The 25,291-nt window shown below is 41.6% G+C and overlaps 1 protein-coding gene across 2 annotated transcripts in view; it reads left to right on the top strand.

The window, feature by feature from the left end:
* Positions 1-25,291, top strand: part of STX2 (syntaxin 2) — a 92,008-nt gene that overhangs the window by 54,708 nt on the left and 12,009 nt on the right. The window contains exons 6-10 of one of the 2 annotated variants that reach the window (XM_063454344.1): positions 3,601-3,709; positions 6,385-6,458; positions 6,545-6,682; positions 11,625-11,735; positions 16,451-16,580. In XM_063454344.1, coding sequence (XP_063310414.1) covers positions 3,601-3,709; positions 6,385-6,458; positions 6,545-6,682; positions 11,625-11,735; positions 16,451-16,534 — 516 coding nt within the window. In that variant the 3' untranslated portion in view covers positions 16,535-16,580. The remainder of the gene's footprint in view (positions 1-3,600; positions 3,710-6,384; positions 6,459-6,544; positions 6,683-11,624; positions 11,736-16,450; positions 16,581-25,291) is intronic. The other variant, XM_063454345.1, reaches the window with a different exon arrangement.

Below are 25,291 nucleotides of genomic sequence, written 5' to 3'. Positions count from 1 at the left end.
CTAGAGACACCTGTGTGATTAATATTTAATATTATAATGGATAGTGAATAATACCCTACAACTATAATCACTTTATATATAATAGTATTAAGATTAAGAATGATTATCACCATCGGCACAACACCAGCACTTTAATATAAGATGTCAGCATATGATGCTTTTCAATGTGAATAATACTATTTAAGTTAAAGGCAATATCACTTTTTGCACAGCCATCAGCACTTTATTGCTGAATTAAGCACTTTAATGTTAAGCTATTAATGCTATTTAAATTTCACCAGCACTTTAATACTAAGCCACTAATGCTATACAAATTCATATCTATTTAACACTTTTATGTTATGCCATTAAATTATCTAAATTTCTATTAATTCCGAAATGGAACGCACAACACGCTCGACATGCGTTCCAGTGACGTCAGCAGATAGCGACGGCGCCATCTGAAAGTGGAACGCATGCCGTCAGCGGTGGAACGCACGTTGCGTTCCATACGTGCGATAGCCGGAACCCGGAAGTGAAAAGACACAAGGGGATTAAGAAGACGCCAAACAGAGAAAGAAGCCCATACACCGATTGAAAAAGCCCCTGGTACGGGGCGAAACGCGTTTCGGACACTTGGACTTTTGCCAATTGGCAGGACTGTATACAGTTACTCTATTTTTTATTTATTTTATCGAAATTTTAATTTGATTCATGTTTTATTCCACATTTGGGAGCAATAAAGTTTTCTCTTGAAAAAAGTCAAGTCAAGTTGTGGAACCTGGATTATTACCCAACCGGAGCATCATATAAGTGATCTGGGAATAGGAGAGGGACATCCTGAAAAGTCCCACAGCGCTATCCATGAGAGCCATATGCAGAAATTTGGCTCTAGGCTTGTGAGTACCTGACGCTCATCTCAATTGATACAATTGTACTAGCATATTACACTATATTGCTTTTTATATTACAGAATCAGTCTAGAAGTGTGAATCATCTCCTACATTGTATGTATTTTTTTGCATGTTTGATTTTGTTTGGTTTTTCAAATATTTCCCCTTAGTGCATAACACACATTTTTACACCAGTAACATAATTTCTCATATTTTGTGTTTTACAGATCACAAATTAAAGGAACACCATAGTTACCAGAACAGTTGTTCTGGTGAATATAGTCAGTCCTTGTAGGCATTTTTGTTGTTGTGCATGGATGGTATAAGACCTCATTTTGCACTGTAAAACGGCATAGAACATGCTCCACAGGTTTCCCGCTTGGTCTAGCTTTAAACTGCAGCTGTTGAGTCTTGGACACTGTAAGAGTCCCAGCACTTGTACGGGACTGTTCTCTTATGTGCCGATTTGCGTTGAAGCGCTGAGTGCCTTCTGCCGCGTCGCCATTTTGGGGTCCTCTTCTGCATTAGAGCCTTGGTCTTCTGCTGCATGTGAGGGATTGGCTGTCGAGGTGAGTGGCTGGTCGGCTGCTGCATGGTGGCTTGGTGCCGCTTCTCCTCCAGTTTCTGCCAGAAATTGTGGAAAATCCTTGTCCAGCCTGGACAATATGTAAAGTGACCATCCATGAGGTCAGGTGGCCTTGTGGCGTCCGCCATATTAGATGAGCCACTCGATTGTTTCTCACTCTCTGTGGTGGCACCTCCAGCGGGTCTATATAGCCTCTCGGGGTGGGTGGGGGTGGTAACGGGGCACCTGGACGTCCCTGATATGTTGAGCAGCCCCAGTATGGGAGATCGGCCACTTCCCCCAACCGGTGCCCTATTGGCTGCATTGTGCAAGTCGTGCAGCAGATGAGCTCCTGCTAGACCTCCGATACCTACAGAGTACCTCAGCTCGATCAGAGGTCAGTTAAGTCGCTGGGCCTGGTTGAGAGCAGATTCGATTTAGCTAAAAACTAAATGTACTGCCAGCATAGGAGAGGAGCTCAAGCTAAACACGTCTCTCCGCCATGGCAGTCAGGCCCCGTCCCCTGCAGGCATTTTTATGTGTTTACATTGCCCTCTAGGGACACCTCCAGTGGCCACTCCACCTTCCTGGCTTCCATGTTGTGAAACACTAAACTTTCCTCTTACAGATGCATTGATTCAGTGCACCTCTATGAGGAGGTGCGGATTGGCCAAGCTGATGTCTGTGCTCTGCCCCTGTCCTGCCTCCTTGCTGATCTCAGCCAAACCAATGCTTTCCCTATACAAAAGCATTGAATTGTCTGAAATCATCAAATCTGATGTCTGTCAGAGAGGCGGATCAACAGCAGGGACAGCCCCGGCGGATAAGGTACGTTTTATTACCTTGGGGGAAGGGGGGCAAGTTAGTGTTCCTGACCCTATAGTGTTCTTTTACGACACAACGCTCCAAAAATGTACTTGTTCACTTATTACAAACATCTGTCATGCTCCTGAGCAGGTCAGATAGGAGACTATTGCAAGGGTTATTGGTTAAAACTTTGTCGTATTAGACATAACAAATTTACTGAAAATAAAGAATAAAGGGCAGTCTGCCACAAACAGGATACTTTAGGAGTAAAAAAACAGGGTTTAGGCGATATGCCACAAACAATCTTTATAAAGTAAATTAATAAAGTCTTTTGTATACAAGCAAGTTTGAAGTTATACCAAGTAGTTAAGGATTTCCAGGATAGTTTGCAATGCAGCTAGTTATCGGTAAATACCTTTTAGGATAACACAATACAGGATCACGCAGAGTTGCAGAGGTTGAAACAGGTAGGTGTATTCCAAAATAATATAATGCAGGTTGCTTATGAGATCATGCAGTGATGCAGCAATTGAAGCAGTTAAGATTCTTCAATGAAGGCAATACACCACAAATCGGGATTCTTGGAAGCTGATAAGGAAAGTCTTTCGGTAAGATGTAATACAGGCAAGTTCAGGATGAAGTAATGCAGGTTAGTGCCTTTCAGTATGAGGAAATGCAGATGAGTACAGGATGAGGCACTGCAGGTAAGTTCTCTACAGAATGAAATAATTAAGATAAAATACAGGATATTACCAGTAACAGAGATTCTTTATCAGAGCATAGACTTCAATGTCAAGGCCCTGTTGTGTGCAGGGAGTAGACTTATCAAGCCTCCTAATTAGTTAATCCAGGTGAGGTTATTAAGGTGAGTGAATAGATTAGTGGCTCGGGAGGCCACTAGAGGAGAAAATCATGAAGTTCACTTAAAGGGCCAGTAATAAACGAAAAAGTCTTGCATGTCAGTTTTGAAACCTGAGAACATCTTTGCAAATGTTTTGTTGAAATGTTACAGGATTTAAATGTTTTGTACCTGAAACCTATTGTTATGAAGGAACACTTAATAAGCAGATGAAAGTGTCAAACATGCCGTATATAAGCTGAGATCTTTACTGCATTTACATTGCTGTACACCTTTTTCTCTCAATGGAAATTGGTGGGTAACTATTTTATAATTCCTTGGTAGGGAAATTCTTGCTGAAAGTTTTGTAAATATTGTTTTGAATAATTTCTTCTTGAGTTTACAGGTGGGATAAAGTGCTAACAGCGAACTCTTTAAATATTTGTAAAAAAAATAAATCACTGCTTTTTATAAGTGTACAGTTCAATGGGTTAATAAATGTTTTCCTTTTGTGACAGCATACAGTATTGACCAGAAAGTTTGGGGAGGTTATGATTGCATACAATGAAATCCAGGTCCAGTTTCGAGACCGAAGCAAAGGACGTATACAGCGTCAACTGGAAATAAGTAAGCTACCGGCACACCTTTTATGAAAAATACATTTATACATTTATTTATTTATATATATATTATTATTATTTTTGGGGGGGAGGGATTAATACTAAATTAACCAATTTTTTTAGTTTTATTTAGGATTAAATACAATTATCCCTCAGTGATTTGTTTTGATTAATCCCACTTCTTGGTTTACCTTTTATTTATAATTTTTTATTTAACACTAGTATTATGCATATGAAATGGTTATATAAAGAAATGCTGCCTTTGTGTCTCAAAAATAAAAATAAAGAAAATAATCATTGTGTATGCTGAGCGTTACTACTGCTTGTTGGAACATTTTGAATCTTTCTAACAAACATTTGCTTACATTTGCACCTACTCTTAAATTAACGGACAATTGTCACCTATTTTTGAACATAATGATCCTATTGTGGGTGGTTTTTTTTGTTTTTGTTTTTATTATTCTAAAAGAAGCACATCCCTTTAGTTTATAACAGGATCCTTCTGTCGTACATTTTAATCTTGGGTCAGCCAGTGTTTATTCTTCCCTGCTTCACTCCCTGCGCAGAAGCAGAAAACCAGAGAGAATGTCTGTTTTCAAACACTGTCTAACTCAAGGTTAAACAGTGTTACCTTTATTTCAGGCGGCTACTGCTGCTGGCGCTTTAACTGATCTGCCTGCTAGGCATCAAGTGGTGTTCAAAGCCAATCAGAATGCTTTCTCATAGGAAAACATTAGATTGGCTGATGTTGTCAAGGAGCAGAGCCAGCACAAGCCAAACACAGGCTTGGCTAATCAGCATCTCTTTACAGAGATACATTGAATCAATGCATCTCTATGAGGAAAGTTCAGTGTCTCCATGCAAAGGGTGGAGACACTAGATGTCAGTTCTGCAACCTGAGCAGCACTGCCCCAGGAAGCACCTCTAGTAGACATATGATGAGTGGCCTGTGCAGGTATCTTTAGGCTTTAATGTAAACACTTCCTTTTCTCTGAAAATACATTGTTCACTACAAAAAGCCTGAAGGGAATGATTATACTAACCAGAACAAATACAATCAGCTGTAGTTGTTCTAGTGACTATAGTGTTCCTAAGTAAATGAGCAGTCTGGCTTCATCAAAATCTTAATGTCAATCTAAGCACCATACACATAAGCTCCCTTGAGACTTTACCACATTTTCATACCCATACACTATTTTTAGTGTAGTATGTACTCACCAGTACAGAGTGCTCTGTGGCTAAAACCTTAGAAAAATCCCCTTTCCCACTGATTTCTACACTGAAATAATCAGTCTGTCATTGAAATAAATGGGATCAACTCTAGACTACAGTTATCTTTTAATAAACTGGTTTCTTTAGTCATATTAGGCATTGTGCTAGAAGGTGCATGGTTTCTATAACTTTGCATTTTTTATTTTATTGCCAGCTTGATGTAGTTTTAACTGTGCACTTACAAGGTTATTCACCAGGTTGCCAGGAATTCAAAATACATTTTAAATTTAGGGTCAAAATAACCACTCTGAAATCAGAACTGGCTAGAGAATTTTCCAAATTTAGCTATTTTGGCATAAATTTACTTCTAATTTACTTTGAATTTTTGGTGAATTCTCAATTCAGTGAATAACCCTGTTCAAGAAAGTATAGTTATCTAATTTTGTACAACATACACCCAGCGCACTCACTCATTCACTAATATGCAATTTCAAAGCTCACAGAACGCAGTAGTCTTCTAAAAAAAAAAAAAAACCCAGATAAAAAATAATGAGGGTTTAGTCCATGTGTGATCCTATATTGCATAAGCCTGACACAACACCAATTTATTTCTAATTCTGTAGATATTTAAAGGGACACTATAGTCACCAGAAAAACTACAGCTTCTTTTTTTTCTGGTTTGTATAATTATTTCCTTCAGGCTTTTTGAGGTAAACACTGTCTTTTGAGAGAAGATGCAATGTTAACATTACAGCATACGGATAACTCAACTGGCTACTCCTCAGATTGCTACTAGAGGTGCTTCTTCGGGCAGTGCTGCACAGTGTCTCCTCCCTATGCATGGTGACACTGAACTCTCCTAATGGGTTTATTTAATACATCTCTATGAGGAGATGCTGTGTTTGGCTTGTGCTGGCTCTGCCCATGCTCTGACATCCTCCTTGCCCATGCTCTAACATCCTCCTCAGACAATCCTATGAGAAAGCATTGTGATTGACTCAGACCACTACTTCTGATGATGTCAGCCCAGCAGGCAGATCAGAGACAGAGCCAACAGCTGCAGACTTACAAATGTAAGCTTGCACTATATTTAGGGGGCAAGTGGGGCTAGATGGCGGTTTTAACACTATAGGATCAGGAATTCATGTTTGTGTTCCTTTAAGAAACAAACGGAACGTTAAGGCTTAAAGTGGTACTGTCATGGCAGGATCCGTTTTGTTTAGTTTTTTAGTTTTTTTTTAAAAGACCCCCCTCCCAACTCCACTACATTGATTGTCCCTCAAGTCACCCCCAAATGCCCCTAGGTCCCCTAATTCAACCTGTTACCTCTATATTTCATGCCCGGATCTTAGTCCTAGGCGCCGCCATCTTAGCGTGGGCAGATGAATGCCCTGTGTTGCATGCAGTATAGAATGGTGTCAATTTGTAGCTTAAAACATTGGTACATATAAATGTACTTTTCACTTGTAGCTGGAAAAACAACCACAGATGATGAACTGGAAGAGATGTTGGAGTCTGGGAACCCTTCAATCTTTACATCAGATGTAAGTAATGAGTGGTTATTATACGTGCATTCATTAGTCCTGTTTTGGAAATATCATGAGTGAGCAAAGGCTTGTTTGTGTCTTAGATCATTTCAGATTCCCAGATTACAAGGCAGGCTCTGAATGAAATTGAATCCCGCCACAAAGACATCATTAAGCTAGAGTCCAGCATTCGTGAACTGCATGACATGTTTGTGGATATTGCAATGTTGGTGGAAACTCAGGTAAAAATTATTTTTTTTTTTATATAAACCCTTATATCTTTGCCATTTACATGTATTGAAACTATAATTGTCTATCTTCTCCACTTTCAATGTATAGTGATTTGTAAAACATTGCTTCTGATTTCTATTTTTGATGCAGTATGCTGAATTTAAAGAAGTACTCTTTATAAAATCACATTCATGGGTACATTTCTATTACTTAACAATTGAAGCCCACAGGTGTCCTTTTCTCCTTTTGTATTAGTGTGTCTAATTATTTATCCCATGTTTGTGTAACTACCAATATTATTTTCATAAACTTTAAAGCTCTCTATAAGAGCATGATATTCAACCTTTTTAAATAAACCATTATATCATATTTTTAATTTGCAGTCAGTCACTAAGGGGTTAAACAGAAAGTAACCAATTTTTCTCACCAAAATGATTTTACTTCATATCCTACTATAGGAGTCTTACATTTTGGAGTAGTAGGGCTATATCTAGGTGGGTTTAAGGTTATCTAGAGTTAAGTGTAAATTAACTATAAGGGGATTGCGGTTATCTAGTGTCAGAGAAAACCATTTGTTTGGAGGTAGGCTGTCAACTTGCTTGAGCTAGTTAGTAGGCATGGATGTTGATTTAGTTCAGAGGTTGGGGATGGAGATTGTCCAACTATGAGGAAAGGTAGGAATAGAAGAGATTGTGGCTAGTTGGAAGTGAGACTGTAACAGGGAGCCTTCTTTCAGTACACTCTATGCAAGGATCATAGGTGGTCATTTGCTGAGCACCCTTAAAAAAAAATAAAAAAAATGTATTTTATGGAATCAATGCCATAGAGAATAGTAATACAATGTCCCAATGCTATTTAAACTTTTTTTTTTTTTTTTTTATATGCAACTGTGTGATGCATTTGCTATGAATGAATAGAACCAAGACCATCTTGGTTTTGTCACATCATTCTAAACTGTTTAACACTTTGCTATTTGCTACTGTTTTTTTTCTGCTGATGGAAAGACATTCAGGTAATAGATCCTTTGTTCTCTTTCCTACATTGCATATTTCATCCACTACAATGTGTTTTACTTTAACCTGGTTAAATACGACAAGCTGCATACTGGCATATCATTTCTGACCCCGTTTCTTCATATTTTTTAATCTGCATTAACAAGGATGGCAAATTTGTTTTGGTCTCTCATTCAAAGTATATTAAAAGAACACCATTTGAAAGTAAATGTTAAGGGACGCAGTAATCGGAATCATGTAGTATAATCACAAAAAGTATTCCTTTAATTGCTTAACCAGCAATGTCCATCAGATATTTCCTTAATTGGCGGCCACTTTATTTTAAAAGCTACTAGAGACTATTATTAAGGGAACACTCTAAGCACCCTATCCACTACACGGTATAGTACCAGGCATTTTTTAACACATTTTTGAACAGTTTAATTTTTTTACCTGTGGTCTGCTGTTCCTCTTCCCTCCTCCACTGATACTGCTAGAGAGCCGTAAGTTTCTATTCAGGACAGTTAGCTCTTCTGGGCTAAGCTGTGTTTTAGGCTGTGAATTGGCTGTGTCTGTGGAGGATCTTGCAGGATTCTCCATAGACCTCGATGCTGTAGTACAGCAGTGACATCGGCTCCATAAAGGACCCGCCAAGTTCGGTGGACTTTGCAAGTTCGGGGGACAATGTTCCTTTAAGCCCTGTATTGCAAGGCTTAGCTCAATAGAGCCAATGAAAATACCTGCTTTTTGGCGTTGGTGGTAGTAGTAGTGGAATGGCTGACACTTTGACCTTAGTGGAGGTGGGCAGTGCGACCAGTGGACATCAGCTATCAAGTCTAACCATTCTAAAATGGCTTGCAATGGGTGGTAAGGGGGGTCACTCCTAGTACCATAACCTCTAGAGTGAGCTGTGGTGGGTAGGGTGCCTGTAGTGCACCTTTAAACAGCATGTTGTGAGTTTACGACAGGTTTGAAAACTGTATACCAAAATATCTGAGTTGGGGATTTATTCTAGCAGCTCTTATTTTTTTCTCCAATTTTACAAATCTTTTCTGAGCTCACAATTTAGTGAATGTACCCCTTATTCATTAAGCCATATTTCTGGTTCTGTACATATCCCTAAACACCATTTCACAAAGCACACTGTATATTGCAAATACACTATTTTTGCATTTTAATGAGTTCTCACAAGAGCAGATTAAAAAAAACAACCAAAAAATTTATTTTATATTTTGAATCCCTTCCCTATCATTACCATTACACCCCATGGAACATTCTAGTGTTTCATTTGACAAACTAGCTTTCTAAATAATGTGTTAAACAAGCATTAATTTTGCCTATTGTTGGTGCTCTCGATCAGATCAGGCTATTTAGCTTGTATTCCCTTCCCCCTTACCTATCCTTGCAAGTAAAATCATTTTGTTTTGCCTTTTTAATTGGAAAACTGTTAATATGATAGTACAGTAGGTGCATGTTCCTTTTTATATGGACAGTTAGCCTATTTTGAAAAAAGTAAACGATTGGCTGTCCGACCTTTTTTGAAAGCCATAAAGAACTGAATCTAAGAATCCCCAATAAAAAAAAGTTACTTGCACACTACCTTAAATCCCTATGCAAATTTAAACAAATTTAGTTTTTTTTGTTTCACTCCAGTGGCAATAAGGTGTAAGCCCATCTACCATGTCAAGGCAAATCTCTTAGGTGAGTCCTACACTAGCAATTCACCTTGCTTCCTTCAGTTTCATGGAAAGCAACCTCTGAGACAGAAGGGCATTTTTCTAAACCCCTACATACTTATTAACCCTTAATAAGGAACACATGGGCTGGGCATTGTAACATGGTTATGTGATACAAAAGCGAATACACAAAATTAAGCACTGCACTCAGACTCCCACTACTCCTGGGCAGCAGCAATAAACCGTACACATCAGCCCAATACATACAATAAAAAACGAAGTAAAAAGTTACCTGCCACTACCCCAAATACCAATGCATATTTAAACAAATGGAGGATCCTGAGTTCTTACTTGGCACTGGACGAAAGGTCTTGGAACATAGTGCTGTGGTGCGGTAGGCACGTGATGCTACATCCAGCACTCTAGCCACCCTGGTGGTAAGCTATACCTGTCACTGGTATTTGCGTTTACAGGACATCCTGAGAATCTTCAAAATCAAGAATGTGTCAGTAGAAACCCTAAGAATCTTAAATAATCTTGCAAGGATGATCCTAATAGTCCATGAAGACTCCCAATTCCAGTAATTTTGGAATTTGGAATTTTCTTCAGGAAGGTTTTTCTTAGGGCCTCTGTTCATCTTCGCTAATAGTGCAAGTTTCTGCCCTTAGTTACTTCCTCATACAAGATTTGGCTGCCAAGTCCTAAAATGGTTGCTCCAACCCTGATTTAAGAAAAAAAAAATACACTCCATTTATAACTGCCCTATTAGGTATAACTATTGGCCATTCCTGTAAAAACCTGCACAAAAAAATTGAAACTTACCTTAATCCAGTGCTGGGCAACACTACCCGCACTGATTTTCCAAGCCCCATTGTAATATCACCAGAAATTTCGCAATTGGACTGATTCACTGGCTCAAAGTGCGCACACTATGGGTGGTGAGGGGATATTAGGTGGAAAGGATTTATCCCAAGAGGGAGCTCTCACAGGTTGGGAAGGGGGTGTGTGGACAGTAATCTTCCCTATGCAGATGGTCTGCTTGCAACGGAAAGATTTTTACATCTGTTGGAAGCGAGCTGTGCATGCTGACAGTATGTAAAATATACACAGAATTGACCGTGGGCAGCCCTGAACCGTGTTCTGGGCTGCCTCGGTCGCATGTGCTGGGGTTGCAACTAGCCCCCAGCATACAATTAACAATAACTCCGTATGTGCAGTGTTTCAAGATTTGTATAAAAGTCTTTGGAAGACTGTCCAGTAAAATGTTTGACACTCAAAGCAACATTTTTAATAGGCATAACTTTAGCTGAGCAGGTGGGGGAAATGTAGACACATTTGTTGGCACCGATATTTATTCCCAGACCATCAGTTTGCACTAAGGTCTTGATCATAAACCTGAATCAGGCAATTATCTTACAAACTTTCTGCCAGAATCCTTCCTCTCCTAAGGAATAACGTTTTCAGTCAGAACATCAAGTGGGCTTTAACAATCTATTTGGCTAGGTCTCCAAAATGGAGAAAAGCAGATCATCATTTAAGGGAAATCAAAAGGTCAGCAGATTTCCAAGTTCCCTATAGCTAGGTGGATTACACACATTTTTCAGATTGCCTACAATTCTCAAGGATATTTTTTTCTGATAAAATTAAAGCTCATTCCACTAGTTATGGCAACAGCATGACCAAAGAAAGCTATGTCTATTCCAAAGGACATCTGCAAAGCATCTACATGGTTCTCATTTAATACTTTTAACAAGCACTAGCGTCTAGACGCCTTGGCATTAATGGAAGCATCCCTTGGGTGCAAGGTGTTATAAGCAACCGCAACTTGAGTTACCCACCCTACTTGGGCGTTCTTCCGTTCTCCATACTGTACTTTCGCTGTACGCAGGGGAAAAATAGACATTTTACTCACTGTTTTTTCCTATATTATCAGCGGCAATACATACACTCACTTTATTTTACATACACAGACATATTTTGTCATACTTTTGAGTTGGTTTCTTTTTTTATTTCTTTAGTTTAACTGTGAATGCTTAGCAGTTTAAGTTATTTATGGCCTGCAAACGTGGCGGGACAGCTAATTGGTTACTTTTTATTGGAGGAGGCTACCTGTTCATATGAAAAGGAATATTCCCCTACTGTACTGCCACTGATACCAAGGAAAAATAAGTTATGATTTGTAAAATTTGAGTTTATTTATTTATTTATTTTAAATGTATTTATTTTCAAAAAGTGCATTGGCCAGCTAATTATATTCTTTGCACTGTTCTTTTATTTTGGTCTAGGGGGAAATGATTAACAACATTGAGAAGAATGTTGAAAATGCTGCCGAGTACATTGAAAATGCCAAAGAGGAGACAAAGAAAGCAGTGAAATATCAGAGTAAATCCCGCAGGGTAAGTAACATTGGTCAGAAGTTATGTGCCAAATACATAACATCAGGTTGAGATGGTTTTAATGTCAAATTACATGATCCACACTTGATAGTTGCTGTGTAGTGGGATGGTGAGCAAGATTTGTACAGAAAATTTAAAGTGTAATTGGCCCACTTGTAAAATTGAGGCCAGGGATAGCCCTTTCTTTGTTTCTGTGTTTGAAACTACCCGCCCACCACAAAATACTTACCTGTTATTAAATTGCACAGGAGAGCGCAACCGTGATAAATTCAAATTCCTTAAATTAATTATGTGATTCAGCGGCTATACACAAAATAAAGTTGCTTAAAATCTTTACCTAAATAATATTCAAAAAAAGAGTGTCAGCGCTATATATGATAGCCTTACAACAGGCAATCAGTGTAAATGTGAAAACCAACAACTTATAACTGTGAATTAGTAGTATAAATATCAAACTCTATATATCACATTAAGTTTGATTATGCACAGAAAACATATATATATAAAACTTGCTTTAGAGTCCAAAAGTTCTGGGTAAAAGTCTTTAAAGGGTTAATCTTGTCTTGCAGCAGAGATGTAGCATCTGTGGATACACTGTATCTCAATGTAGATAGCACATTGAAAGGATACAAAAAAAGCTTTCCATAGTATAATACTGCCTTTATTTGTGTAAAAAGATTCCCTTACCCCCAAATAAAAACCCTTACATCAGCAAGTGGTGGTACTCGTCTCCAAGATACCACATACAAATGCAACCCCTAAAGGACACATGACATGTGTGACAAGTCATGATTCCCTTTTATTCCAGAAGTTTGGTCCTTGAGGGGTTAAAAGAATCAGAGGCTTGACAGCCGTTTACCGTCCACTGGTCCCTGCAGTGCAAGCTCCCGCCTGATCTCAAGGCTGATACGGCAGAGTGTTTTGTGCAAACTGGAGACCTTAGTGTGGAATCGATGTGAATCAGGCTGTAATAATCAGACCTCTGTTCCTGAATGCCGATCGCACTTCAACATCTTTCACACGCTGTACCAGGCTTTTTTCAAGCCTATTGTAAGGCTATCATATATAGCACTTACCTGTTATTACCCATGTGAAAATTATGGTCTTTCTGCCCAAGAGTTCACCATCAGCCGGCTGGCATAGCTGCACTGGAAATAGAACTGAGATGGAGCATTGCAAAATCTCCCCCACTGTTATCTGATTTGCAGCAAATAATATTCGTTCAGATGACTTCATTATAACTCTGACTTGCTCACTATCCCCTTTGTGTGCCCTGGTCACTCATAATGTGGAGGGTCTCCTTCCAGTGACGAATGAGTCAGGAGAGCCAGAGTAAGACTCTGACTCCTTTTTACACTAACCAAGACCAGGGTACCAGGCAGCATAGCATCCCTCCTCTCCTGCATGGCCTATGGTTCATATGCTGCCAATTAAGGAATGTCAATGTGTATGGTTTAGAATATGTGTGTTTTGGGCATCAGTATGTCTATGGGAGGGGGAGATGGTGCATAGTCTTTCTTATGATGGTCGGGTCAGAGTATGTGTATGTGTGGGTGGTTGGGTTTGTCAGAGTCTGTGGGTAGTTGGGTTTGTCTGTGACACATAAGGCTGCTGACCCCTGCTTTAATGACTCACTCCATTGTTAAGAATAAATACATTGGTTTATAACATTGGAATGTTGTAGAGTTTAGTGTTTTCTTCATTTCCTGCAAAAAAATAAATAAATCATAAAATATAAATGTATGTATAAAGAATTAATTTATTTCCAATCCTGCAGTAAAAAGGTTCCTGCCTCCATCTCTAGTGATATCTCCTGGCAAATCAAATGCTACACCGTAAAATGCATTGCATTCCGCTTTGTGTTATGGAACCAAGCTGTAGTGGAGCTACCTGTACCGAGTTGGGTACCCCCGCCAATGATCGCTTCCTAGCTGGAACCAGAGAAACCTCAGCACTTCTGCCCCAGTCGCAGTGGCTTGACTGGGGTCCTCCTGGAGCCTCTCCGTCCTGGAACAAGATAGAGAACTAGCTCTATTTCCTCCCAGGGACAGGATGACACACCTACCTGGGAGTTATAGTCCTTATAAGGATTTTCCCTGCTGAATCCTCAACAAGCTGGAATAAGATCGGGGAAGTGAATAGCTTTTTACCCTCCCAACACATAGCTCTGGGAGTACAACTGATTTTAATGAGCCAAACTCTTTTATGCACAGACCTCAGCTGGGGGTCTCCATACAACACAATACAAGCCCCTCCGTAGAGTATCTGTGCCTGGGAAGTAATGAAGTTAAACATCGGTAAGTTCATTATCTCCCAGATTCAGAGAACCAAACGTTCTCCTAAAAGTACCCCAAAACATACAGTAACCCTACATGTCCTATATTCTCAGCCCTGATCTGAGACCCAAGTTGTCCAAATATCCATGCAGTATAGGAGAAACGCCACTGGGGTAACGTTTTTACCGGGTGCACACGTGGTCCTATGCCCAAAATAGTTCCAGAGCAATGCGTGCTTTGGCCGGTCAAATTTCGGGAGCTCCGGCGGCCGTAATACAGGTGCTCCATCTGAGTTTCAGGGAGCGTTTGTTCTTCTTAGTCTCAGGCACCTTACCGAAAACATTTTGCTGCTAAATACCACAGAGGACTGTTCGTGGGTAAGTTTTCACGAACAATCCAAGGTGACCGGGAACCACCAAGTCCTCATGACAAAAATAGTTCCATAGCGATGGCGGCTAACTACCACAGAGGACTGTTCGTGGGTTTGTTCATGCAAACGGCCGACAGGAGCTAGTGTTTGGTTCAGTTCGTTAGGAGGAAAAGTGCCGAACCAGGGGCACCGAAGGAAAGCTGCTAAGGGTGGCTGGGCAGGTTAACTCCCAAACGGGGTCTCAGACCCAGAACATAGTCGGTGGGCAGGAGGCCAGCTTCCACACTCTTCCAGGAGTTCGTGGGAAATGTTAATGAGAAGGAGCGTGTGTCACACAAGTCATCGAGTATAGCACCACCCCGACTTATTGACTGTCAGAAGGGTGCAACTATGAACTTTATAAAAGGCAATTTATAAAGGCAATCTCCCAGTGTCTTTTAAATGTATGGTCCAAGTCTTTCATTCTCTGGACCCACTTATGCATACATGCATGAGTGGGTTAAAAAAAAAACTTCTGTCACTTACCAGAGTCCAGCTCAGATGTGCCTCGGTGCTGGGTCAGGCACTGCCTTACTTCTCCCCCACAGACGTCAGTCGGCATGGGAGACCTAATGTGCATACATGGCAATGTATGCTTTCCTTTGGGGTTTCACATGACGCTGGATGTCCTCATGCTTAGCGGTCAGTTAGGCGACAAAAAGTTGCCTATCGACCCGGAAGTCCCTCTAGTGGCTATAGGTGGAGTTAATCCTCCAAAGTAATTATTGCAGTTTATTAAACTGCAGTAATTATCTTTGCAGGCTGCAGGGACCTGGGACTATGTACCCAAACCACTTCAATGAGCTGAAATCATCTGGGTGTCGATAGTGTCCCTTTAAGCATATCAGGGTTTTTTTCGAGGTGGGGGGATTCGGGTATGTTTATTTGTGTTATGCACCCAGACAGTTTAACATTTCATCTCCCTTGTGGCAAGGTATTGTATATTTTATGCAATGCATATACAAACATGCATATTTAATAATTGTGCTAATTATGTTATTAATCCCATTCATGAATAACCCTGTGAATGACACTTGTCTGGAAAAATAAGCATTTTCCGAATGGGAAGATTTATCAGAAATCTGGCGTGTGTTATTTAGTATTGTCACATAATTTCAACCGTTTCTATTTAACCAAACAAATTCCTCATCTATTCGCTCATCCGCATTCTGCCTGCATATATTTACATTTTATTCTTCTACCTTACCAAGAACATTAGAAAATGCCTCCTATTGCCACTCAAGCATAGTGGTGTCTTACCTTTTGGCACTATTATCTTTGTGGATTACCAGGCAAAGTCTAGGAATTCCTGTTGCTATTGGTATGTCATTATGAAAGGCTTTATAAAATAGTTTGAACTGCAGCCCTGCAGGTTCAGATGAAATACAGTTACTATAATTCTCTGCTGTCAAAGCATAAAGAGAGAGAGTTGGGAATTGTAATCCAACCGTGTCAAGCGGACAGCAGTTTGGACCTCTGCAACAGAGTGACTTGAGAGCAGAATAATTATATGAAAGCTTTTTATAGTGTCTGTTTTTTATATTATTAAACATGAACCTTTGCTAATGAATGCATATGCTCGGTAAACTTGTAAATAATCAGACCAAAATTACAAAATGTAGAAGACTTGTGATCATTTGAATTCTTTATTTTCCCATTATCTGTGCTTCTGCATGATTCGTCACTTATTTGCTTTTTCAGCATACTAATTGTGTTGAGTGTTGCATGCCTTGCATTTTTCTGTTATCAACAGATCAAGAGCTTCTCCTTCTAGCTTGTGATATCTGCTCACAGACAACAGTAAGATTTCCCACTCCCCCTGTAATGATTTATTCAAATCTACTTATCCATAAACTTTAATTATGGTTAAGCAGCAGAAGTGAACAGGTTGCTTCTTCTTAGACTGCAAATTAAATATAAGGATATCTTTGTCACTTCCCTATTGTCTGTATTTAACCACTTACCAAACGTATCATTGCATGACTGTTTGTTTTTACAAAACATGTGTTGTAACTCTCTTTCTTTGACAGAAATATTGGATAGCTGCCCTTTTAATACTGCTGCTGATTGGTGTAATTGCCTTGATTGTTGGCTTATCAGTTGGCTTTGCATGAAGGTTGAATTATTTCTACTACACCTGTACCGCTGCCAGTCTTGGCAGTAAGTCGCTAATCCATTGATTTTAATTTTCTTTTACTGTAAGAGAACCTTAACCTATAGTATCTGAAGAGGGGATAGTTTTAATATATCAATGTTATTGTCAATTTGCTATATTTAAAGGTGGCTCTCTAAGCACCCTAACCTCCACTGTGCGCTGAAAGTGTTATGATGGCAGGAGCCCCCTGGCATCATCCCACCTTAAAGGAACACTATAGTCACCTAAATTACTTTAGCTAAATAAAGCAGTTTTAATGTATAGATCATTCCCCTGCAATTTCACTGCTCAATTCACTGTCATTTAAGAGTTAAATCACTTTGTTTCTGTTTATGCAGCCCTAGCCACACCTCCCCTGGCTATGATTGACAGAGCCTGCATGAAAAAAAACTGGTTTCACTTTCAAACAGATGTAATTTACCTTAAATAATTGTATCTCAATCTCTAAATTGAACTTTAATCACATACAGGAGGCTCTTGCAGGGTCTAGCAAGCTATTAACATAGCAGCAGATAAGAAAATCTTAATTAAACAGAACTTGCAATAAAGAAAGCCTAAATAGGGCTCTCTTTACAGGAAGTGTTTATGGAAGGCTGTGCAAGTCACATGCAGGGAGGTGTGACTAGGGTTCATAAACAAAGGGATTTAACTCCTAAATGGCAGATGATTGAGCAGTGAGGCTGCAGGGGCATGTTCTTTACACCAAAACCGCTTCATTAAGCTAAAGTTGTTCAGGTGACTATAGTGTCCCTTTAAGGCATCACTCAAAACTTATCAAACTGTTTGACACTTACATTGGTCTCTGGGCATCTCTTATTGTCTAAAGATGGCATTTTCATTACTCTTTAGCAATATTAATTAATTTTAGACCAAATTTGCACATGATTTATGGGCTTAACATTTGAAATGACACACTGACAATGGATTCTGTTAGGGACAAAATTTATATTGCTGTAGGGGAATTGGAACTTCTGCTTAAAGGAAAACTGTCATCAAATTTTCACTTATTGTTTTTTTAAAAGCTTATTACAATTAATAAGTAATGATTTAAAAAAAAAAAAAAATATTTAAATTTATCTGCTTTAGACTCTATCTGGTCAAATGCTGTTCACCCCAATTTGCCTGCTATTGTAATTGCCCTGTGTAAATTCCAAGTGACTCCTGTCACTGTAATTACAATACACTTTCCATGATTATGGCACTTAGAAGGGCCTCTTTAAATCATATTTAGGGGAAGGCAAAATATAGTCCAATTATATTCTAACCATGGCAACCTAATGTTTGACCAGCATTTCACGACTGGATGATAGTCTTGGGAAATTCACTTACAAATTTATGTGTGGGTGGCATGACTAAAAGTAATTGTATAGATCAGGGGTGCCCAAAAGGTAGATCCCCAGATGTTTTAAAACTACAGCCTCCATGATGCTTTGTTATTCTAAAGGCATGCAAAGCATTATGGGAGTTATTATTATTATTATTATTATTATTATTATTATGATATTTATATAGCATCATCAAATTCCACAGCGCTTTACAATGGGTGGACGAACAGACATGTAGTTGTAACCAGACAAGTTGGACACACAGGAACAGAGGGGTTGAGGGCCCTGCTCAATGAGCTTACATACTAGAGGGAGTGGGGTAAAATGACACAAAAAGGTAAGGATAGTATTAGACTAGTGACAGGTGCAGAAGAGGAATCAGTCAGGAGCTATTAACAATTTAATTGATACGCTTTTATGAAGAAGTGGGTTTTTAATGATTTTTTGAAGAAGTGGAGACTGGGTGAGCATCTAATGGAGGAGGGAAGCGAGTTCCACAGGAACGGTGCAGCCCTTGAGAAATCTTGAAGGCGAGCATCAGAGGTGGGAGTAGGGACAGAAGACAGACATAAGTCTTCAGCAGATCGTAAGGGCCTAGACGGGACATACTTTTGTATTAGGGAGAATAGATGGGAGCAGCATTATGTAGAGATTTGAAAGCAAGAACCAGAATTTTAAATTGAGCTCTATATTTTATAGGAAGCCAATGTAGGGACTGACAGGGTGAGGCATGGGAGGTGCGGGCGGACAGGAAGATGAGCCTCGCTGACGCATTAATTATGGACTGTAACGGCGCAAGTTGGGAGCACGTAAGACCACTGAGAAGCGGATTACGGTAGTCAAGGCGAGAAAGGACATTAAGTAGGGGCAGATGCGCGCAATGTTTTTGAGATGGAAATGACAGGATTTGGCGATAGATTGAACATGAGGCTTGATGGAGAGGTCAGAGTCAAAGAGAACACAGCGAGCCTGCGTGGTGGAGCTGATGGTAGCACCGTTGACTTGGAGGGAGACAGACACTGGAGTAACAACACTTGATGGAGGAAAGACCAGAATTTCAGTTTTGGTCAAGTTTAATTTAAGGGAGTTGTAGTTCTACAACATCTGGGCATCAACCTTTTGGGCACCCGAGGTATAGATTATATTTCTAAATAGCCATGGTTCAGCGTCTCTTACAGTAATGACATATAATTAATTTTGCTAACTTTAATATGAGTGTCTTCTGTTTTGCATGAATTTTTTTTTCTTCTTGTTCACATTATCACAATCTCTCACTGTGCTCTGGTTACCGGTAAGGTATGACCTTTTAAACATTAACATAGATATTCTTAACATAGTTAATACAGCATTCTCTCTCTTCTCTCTCTCTCCCCCCCTCTTCTCTCTCTCCCCCCCCTCTTCTCTCTCTCCCCCCCCCCTCTTCTCTCTCTCCCCCCCCCTCTTCTCTCTCTCCCCCCCTCTTCTCTCTCTCCCCCCTCTTCTCTCTCTCCCCCCCCTCTTCTCTCTCTCCCCCCCCTCTTCTCTCTCTCCCCCCCCTCTTCTCTCTCTCTCTCCCCCCTCTTCTCTCTCTCCCCCCTCTTCTCTCTCTCCCCCCTCTTCTCTCTCTCCCCCCCTCTTCTCTCTCTCCCCCCCCTCTTCTCTCTCTCCCCCCTCTTCTCTCTCTCCCCCCTCTTCTCTCTCTCCCCCCTCTTCTCTCTCTCCCCCCTCTTCTCTCTCTCCCCCCTCTTCTCTCTCTCCCCCCTCTTCTCTCTCTCCCCCCTCTTCTCTCTCTCCCCCCTCTTCTCTCTCTCTCCCCCCTCTTCTCTCTCTCTCCCCCCTCTTCTCTCTCTCTCCCCCCTCTTCTCTCTCTCTCCCCCCTCTTCTCTCTCCCCCCTCTTCTCTCTCCCCCCTCTTCTCTCTCTCTTCTCTCTCTCTTTCCTGTCTTTCCTCTCTCTTCTCTCTCTCCTGTCTTCTCTCTCTCTCTCTCTCCCCTCCTCCTTTCTCTCTCTCCCCTCCTCCTCTCTCTCTCTCCCCTCCTCCTCACTCTCTCTCCCCTCCTCCTCACTCTCTCTCCCCTCCTCCTCACTCTCTCTCCCCTCCTCCTCACTCTCTCTCCCCTCCTCCTCACTCTCTCCTCCCTCCTCTCTCTGTCTCCTCCCTTCCTCCCCCCACTCTCTCTCCCCTCCCTTCCTCCCCCACTTCTCTCTTTCTCTCCTCCCTCCTTTTGTTTTACAGCAGTAGCCTAAATAGCATGCAAAAATTTAGTCTGGAGAGATATTAATTTCACATGGCAAAAGCCTAATTTCAGCGGTTATCATTTGACCAAATAGAAAATCCTCTTCTGTTCATGAATCTGTCTCCTGCCTCCTTTTTATTGTTATTTTATTATCTACCTTACCCGTGCATCCTTTTTTCATGATTTAATAGTTAAATGTTACATTTTTTATTTTTTTTATTTTTCCCAATCTCTTAATTTCCTTTGATTTATCTCATGCTTTGTTTCCCTTAAATGTAAATAGGCTATATATGATACTATACTAAATGAATTTTACATGCAGACATGTTGTTTTTTTTATTAAATAATACTCTACAATTAGTTTAGTGGTCCCTCTTGTGGTAAATGCACAAAATGCATAAAGGAAAAGTTGTTTACCCTTTCCCATGACACTTTTTAAATAAGAAAAGAAAGCAATAAAATTAACTCTTTTTAAAGAGCCACTATTATTGCTCTTTAGATTATGGAGCCATGAATCTTCAGCCAGTTCCATAAAGTACACTTTCTTTTTTTTTCAAATTCTTTATTTTTGAAGTGACATTGGTATTTCTGCGTATAACACATCATCAGTTACAATACAAGTTCCTTTGTTGACAATGGTATTGGTACAGTTAACACTGGAACATGCCGCATCCGCGGTTTAGGTATATTTTCCTGAGTTGTTAGTGTTAGCCAATTGGTGTCACAATTATACATTATATACATTGTACATATAAATCGTACAATGAGAAACGATAATAAACATAAAGGGATAACAACAAAAAGAAGGAAAGAACATATTAGATGTGCACGCTATATAGGTATCTAAGTATAATCGGTTACACCATATATTATCCAGCCCGGAGGTACGAGCCACGTAGCCCAGACCTGAGTTCTGAGCGTGGGGTATCCACCTCTGGAACATCAAACACTGCTCGTTGGCCGGATGCTCAATGAGTAAGTCCTCTCGCTTCTGCTGATGAGTGGACTTAGACTGTTGTCCCTCATCATCTCAGGTATGGAGTAACCGAGGGGGGGGGGGGGGGGGGGGGGAGGGGATCCCCATGGTGAGTGTCGGAGCGCTGTACAGGAGGAGATTCACTTATTACCAGTCAAGTGTGGTAGCGGTGTAAGGCAGTGTATCAGTGGAGTGGTCTTAGTGTGGTCTGCTCATGAACCCCAGTCACCCGCCATCCACATCTCCCAGGTTTTTTCGTATGTTTTTATGTTACCCCTCACTCGTGCTGTGAGGTCATCCATGACCCGTATGTCCTTTATTTTAGGAATTACTGCAGTCACCTGGGGGATTTCTGGTTTAAGCCATGCCTGTGCCATGGTAAGTCTGGCCGCTAAAGTGATTTTATGAAGCAGTTTTTGGTGCTTCCTAGGCCAATCGTCTAGAGTTCTCGAAAGTAAAAATACCCATGGATCTATAGTTATGCGCCTGTGGAATACTTGTTGTAGTAGGGTCCCTACATCTCGCCAGAAGGCCTGTGCTTTAGGGCATTCCCACCACATATGGATGTAGGTCCCCTTATGGCCGCACCCTCTCCAGCACAGGTCGTCTGGGGTTTTCCCCATGCGATACAGTTTTGTTGGGGTTGTATACCATCTCAGCATGGTCTTGTAGGCCTGCTCTTGTTGGGTGACGCATATCGAGATAGATTTGTTCACTTCCCAGATCTCCCTCCAATCTGTACCCTCTAGAGTCTCATTTAGGTCCGTTTCCCACTGTGTGGTGTAGGGGAGGCTACCCCAATCTGAGCTGTTTGTGCATAAGTGCGCGTATAGGTTGGATATCAACCCCTTTGGGGGGTTTTCTTTGAGGCACATTCGCTCGAAGCCTGTGAGTGCGGTAGTTGCTGCCGTTTTTGCTAATTTATGTTGTGCGAAATCTCTTATTTGCAAGTATCTGAAGAAGTCTGGGGGGCCCAGCCTGGTCCTTTCTGTCAACCTGTCGAACGTCACTAATTGGTTCCCTTCATATAAATGTAGCGCCCTCTGTATCCCTGCCTCCTCTATGTTTTTAAAATCTTGGGCCCTCATACCCGGTAAGAACGCTCTATTTCGTAGCAGGGGCATCATTGGGGAAGGGGCCGAGGTTAGTTTGAATTTTATGGCCGTGGAGTCCCATATCCGTAGGGAGTTTAGTATGGCTGGGCAGCCTGTGCGTAGAATCGCCCTGTGTTCTCTGGGTACCCATATGTAGAATTGGGGCAAGTCGGCTCCTGTGAAGCCAGCTTCAAGGTCAGCCCATCTGCGGGTTCCCGGCGTTGAATGCCACAAGGCCACTTGTGTCAATTGTGCCGCTAGGTAATAGTTGTACAGATGGGGTAACCCTAACCCCCCTCCATCTTTGGGTCTGTATAGGACGTTGCGGGCCACTCTGTGTCGTTTGCGCTGCCATATAAAGTCTCCGATAGCTCTCTGTAAGGGGGCCAGGTCTTTTTTGGTGATGGGGATGGGGAGGGCTTGGAAGAGGAAGAGGAGCCTGGGGAGTATATTCATTTTGATTGTGTGCACTCTCCCTATCCAGGATATGGGCTTATCCGTCCATTTGTCAAGGTCCGCGTCCAAAGTCTTGATAAGGGGGGTGTAGTTAGCTCCGTACAGCTTTCGGGGATCAGCCGTCAAATGTATCCCTAAATATTTAATCGCGGTGTGTGTTATGGGTATGTGGTGGTGATTCCTAATGTGCATCGTGTCGTTTGCCGTCATGGCTACTGGGAGGGCAGTGGATTTCGACAAGTTGACTTTATATCCCGAGAGGGCTCCGTATTCTGCTAGGTCCCTGTCTAGAGCCGTCATCGAGGATTTTGGGTTCGTAAGGGTGAGGAGGACGTCGTCCGCATATCCCGAAACTTTATACGTTTGGTCGCCCACAGTTATTCCCTCTATGGCCTTGTTCGTTCTGATTGCTTGTAGCAAGGGTTCTAACGTGAGTACGAATAGGAGGGGGGATAATGGGCAGCCTTGGCGTGTGCCGTTATGCAGGGTGATAGGGGATGTCTTGGCGCCAGGGATCCTTATGAGTGCCTTGACGTCGGTGTACATGGCTTGGATCGTTTGTATATATGTATCTGGGAATTGGAGATGTCGTAGAAGTTCAAACAGATATACCCAGTTAACTCTATCGAACGCCTTTTCGGCGTCGAGAGAGAGAACGAGCGTAGGAGTTTGTGCAGTCGTCTGTGTCCATATAAGGTTGATGTTGCGTCTGGTATTTTCGAACAGTTGGCGGTCGGGGATGAATCCTACTTGGTCGGGATGTACTAATCTATGTATGTGTGGGGCCAGTCTGTCTGCCAGTATTTTAGCTAATAGTTTTACGTCGTGGTTGATCAATGATATGGGTCTGTAATGTTCCGGGTATGACGTGTCCTTTCCCGGTTTAGGAATTAATACTATGTGGGCTGTTGACATATCTGGGTCGGGACGTCCGCCCCGCATCAGGTGATTAAACCATTCTAGCAGGTGGGGTATTAGTTCCTCCCTATACGTCTTGTAATAGCTGCCCTCATAGCCGTCTGGGCCCGGGGCTTTATGTCCTTTAAGTCTCGTGATGGCTCTGTCAATTTCGTCTGCTGTAAATTCGTCCCCTAGGGTTTCCGTGAGTGCAGGGGTCAGTTTCGGAAGGTTGAGTTTATGTAGAAATTGCCTAATCTCGTCTTGCATATGCGGGGTCTTGTCTGCGTCTGTGGGTGTGTGGTTGTATAAAGTTTTATAGAATTCTGTGAATATTTGAGCTATGTCTGTGGGTGCCGTCTTTGTCTGACCTTTGCGGTCTCTAATTGCCGTGATATGATTTTGTTTTGGCCTCGGGCGGAGAGTGCGTGCTAGGAGCGTGTGCATCTTGTTGGCTTGTTCATAGAAATTTCTCTTGGACCAGGTCATTGCTTTAGCTACGTCATCTAGTAGGGTTTCCCTGATGTGGCGCCTTGTAATTTGTAGGGCAGTGAGTCCTTCGGGGGCGGGATTGGTTTTGTGTCTCTGTTCTTGGGTGTGGAGGTCGTGTAATAAGGAATTTAAGCGCGTCGTTTTTCTTAACTTTTTTCTGGTCGCCTCTCTAATTATAACACCTCTGATGACCGATTTATGAGCGGCCCATATGGTTGCCGGGGTCAGGTCATGAGTGGTGTTTAACTGGAAATATTCTACTATTTCTTTGCGAACCGTCTCTTTGATATCTGGGTCCTGTAGAAGGGAGGTGTTTAGTTTCCAGTTCCATTGGGTTCCCGCGCACAGACTGCCCAGTTCAATGGAAATGTCTGCATGGTCAGACCAGGTTATAGATCCTATTGATGTCTTGGTGGTTCTTTGGATGGTTTGGCCATTAACTAGAAAAAAGTCTATTCGGGAGTAAGAGTCGTGGGGCGTTGAGTAGAAAGTATAGTCAACCTCCCCTGGGTGTTGGGCTCTCCACGCGTCTATCAGACCTGATGAGTTTATGAAGTCGTGTACCAATCTATCTTGTCTCCCTCTACCGTGTGAGCGTGGTAGGCCCCTTATGGTCCCCCTATCTGTAGCTGGGCACGGAGCAGCATTAAAGTCTCCTCCCATGATAATCATGCCGTGCTGTAGGGCTCGTAGCTTGTCAGACATTTGGTCCCAGAATTCTTTGGTTGGTTCGTTAGGTGCGTATATATTTATCAGGTGTATGGTGTGTGCATACAATGTCCCGGATAGTATTATGTATCTCCCGTCTGAATCTAGATTGACTCCCGTGACCCGTAGTGGGCAGCGTTTGTGTATCAGTATCGCAACACCGTTGCGTTTGGAGTGTGCTCTAGCCTCATAACCCGTGTTGTAAATGTGATCTTTGAGTGAAAACCCTAGAGATTTTGGGAGGTGAGTTTCTTGTAAGAAGGCTATATCTGGGCCTAGTCGTTTAAGTTCCCTGTAAAGGAGTCTGCGTTTTTTAGGGGCGTTCAACCCTTTAACGTTTAGGGAGTTAATTCGTGTAGTCATGTTGGTGGGTGGGTTGCGTGTATGCGAGCTGACTTACGGGTGTTGCCTTCCAGCCGTGTCTTTGGGGTGTCCCCGCTTCTAGTTGCCTTGACCTCTTAGCCTGAGACGCTCCGGTCACCATGAGGGGGGAGAGGGGGGGGAGGGAGAGAGAGAGGTTATTTAAATTGCTGCGCACATATTTACAAAAGCA

Source organism: Pelobates fuscus, chromosome 5 (genome assembly GCF_036172605.1).
Source record: "Pelobates fuscus isolate aPelFus1 chromosome 5, aPelFus1.pri, whole genome shotgun sequence".
In the NCBI taxonomy this organism is placed as follows: Eukaryota; Metazoa; Chordata; class Amphibia; order Anura; family Pelobatidae; genus Pelobates; species Pelobates fuscus.
This window is presented reverse-complemented; position numbering and strand designations above follow the sequence as displayed.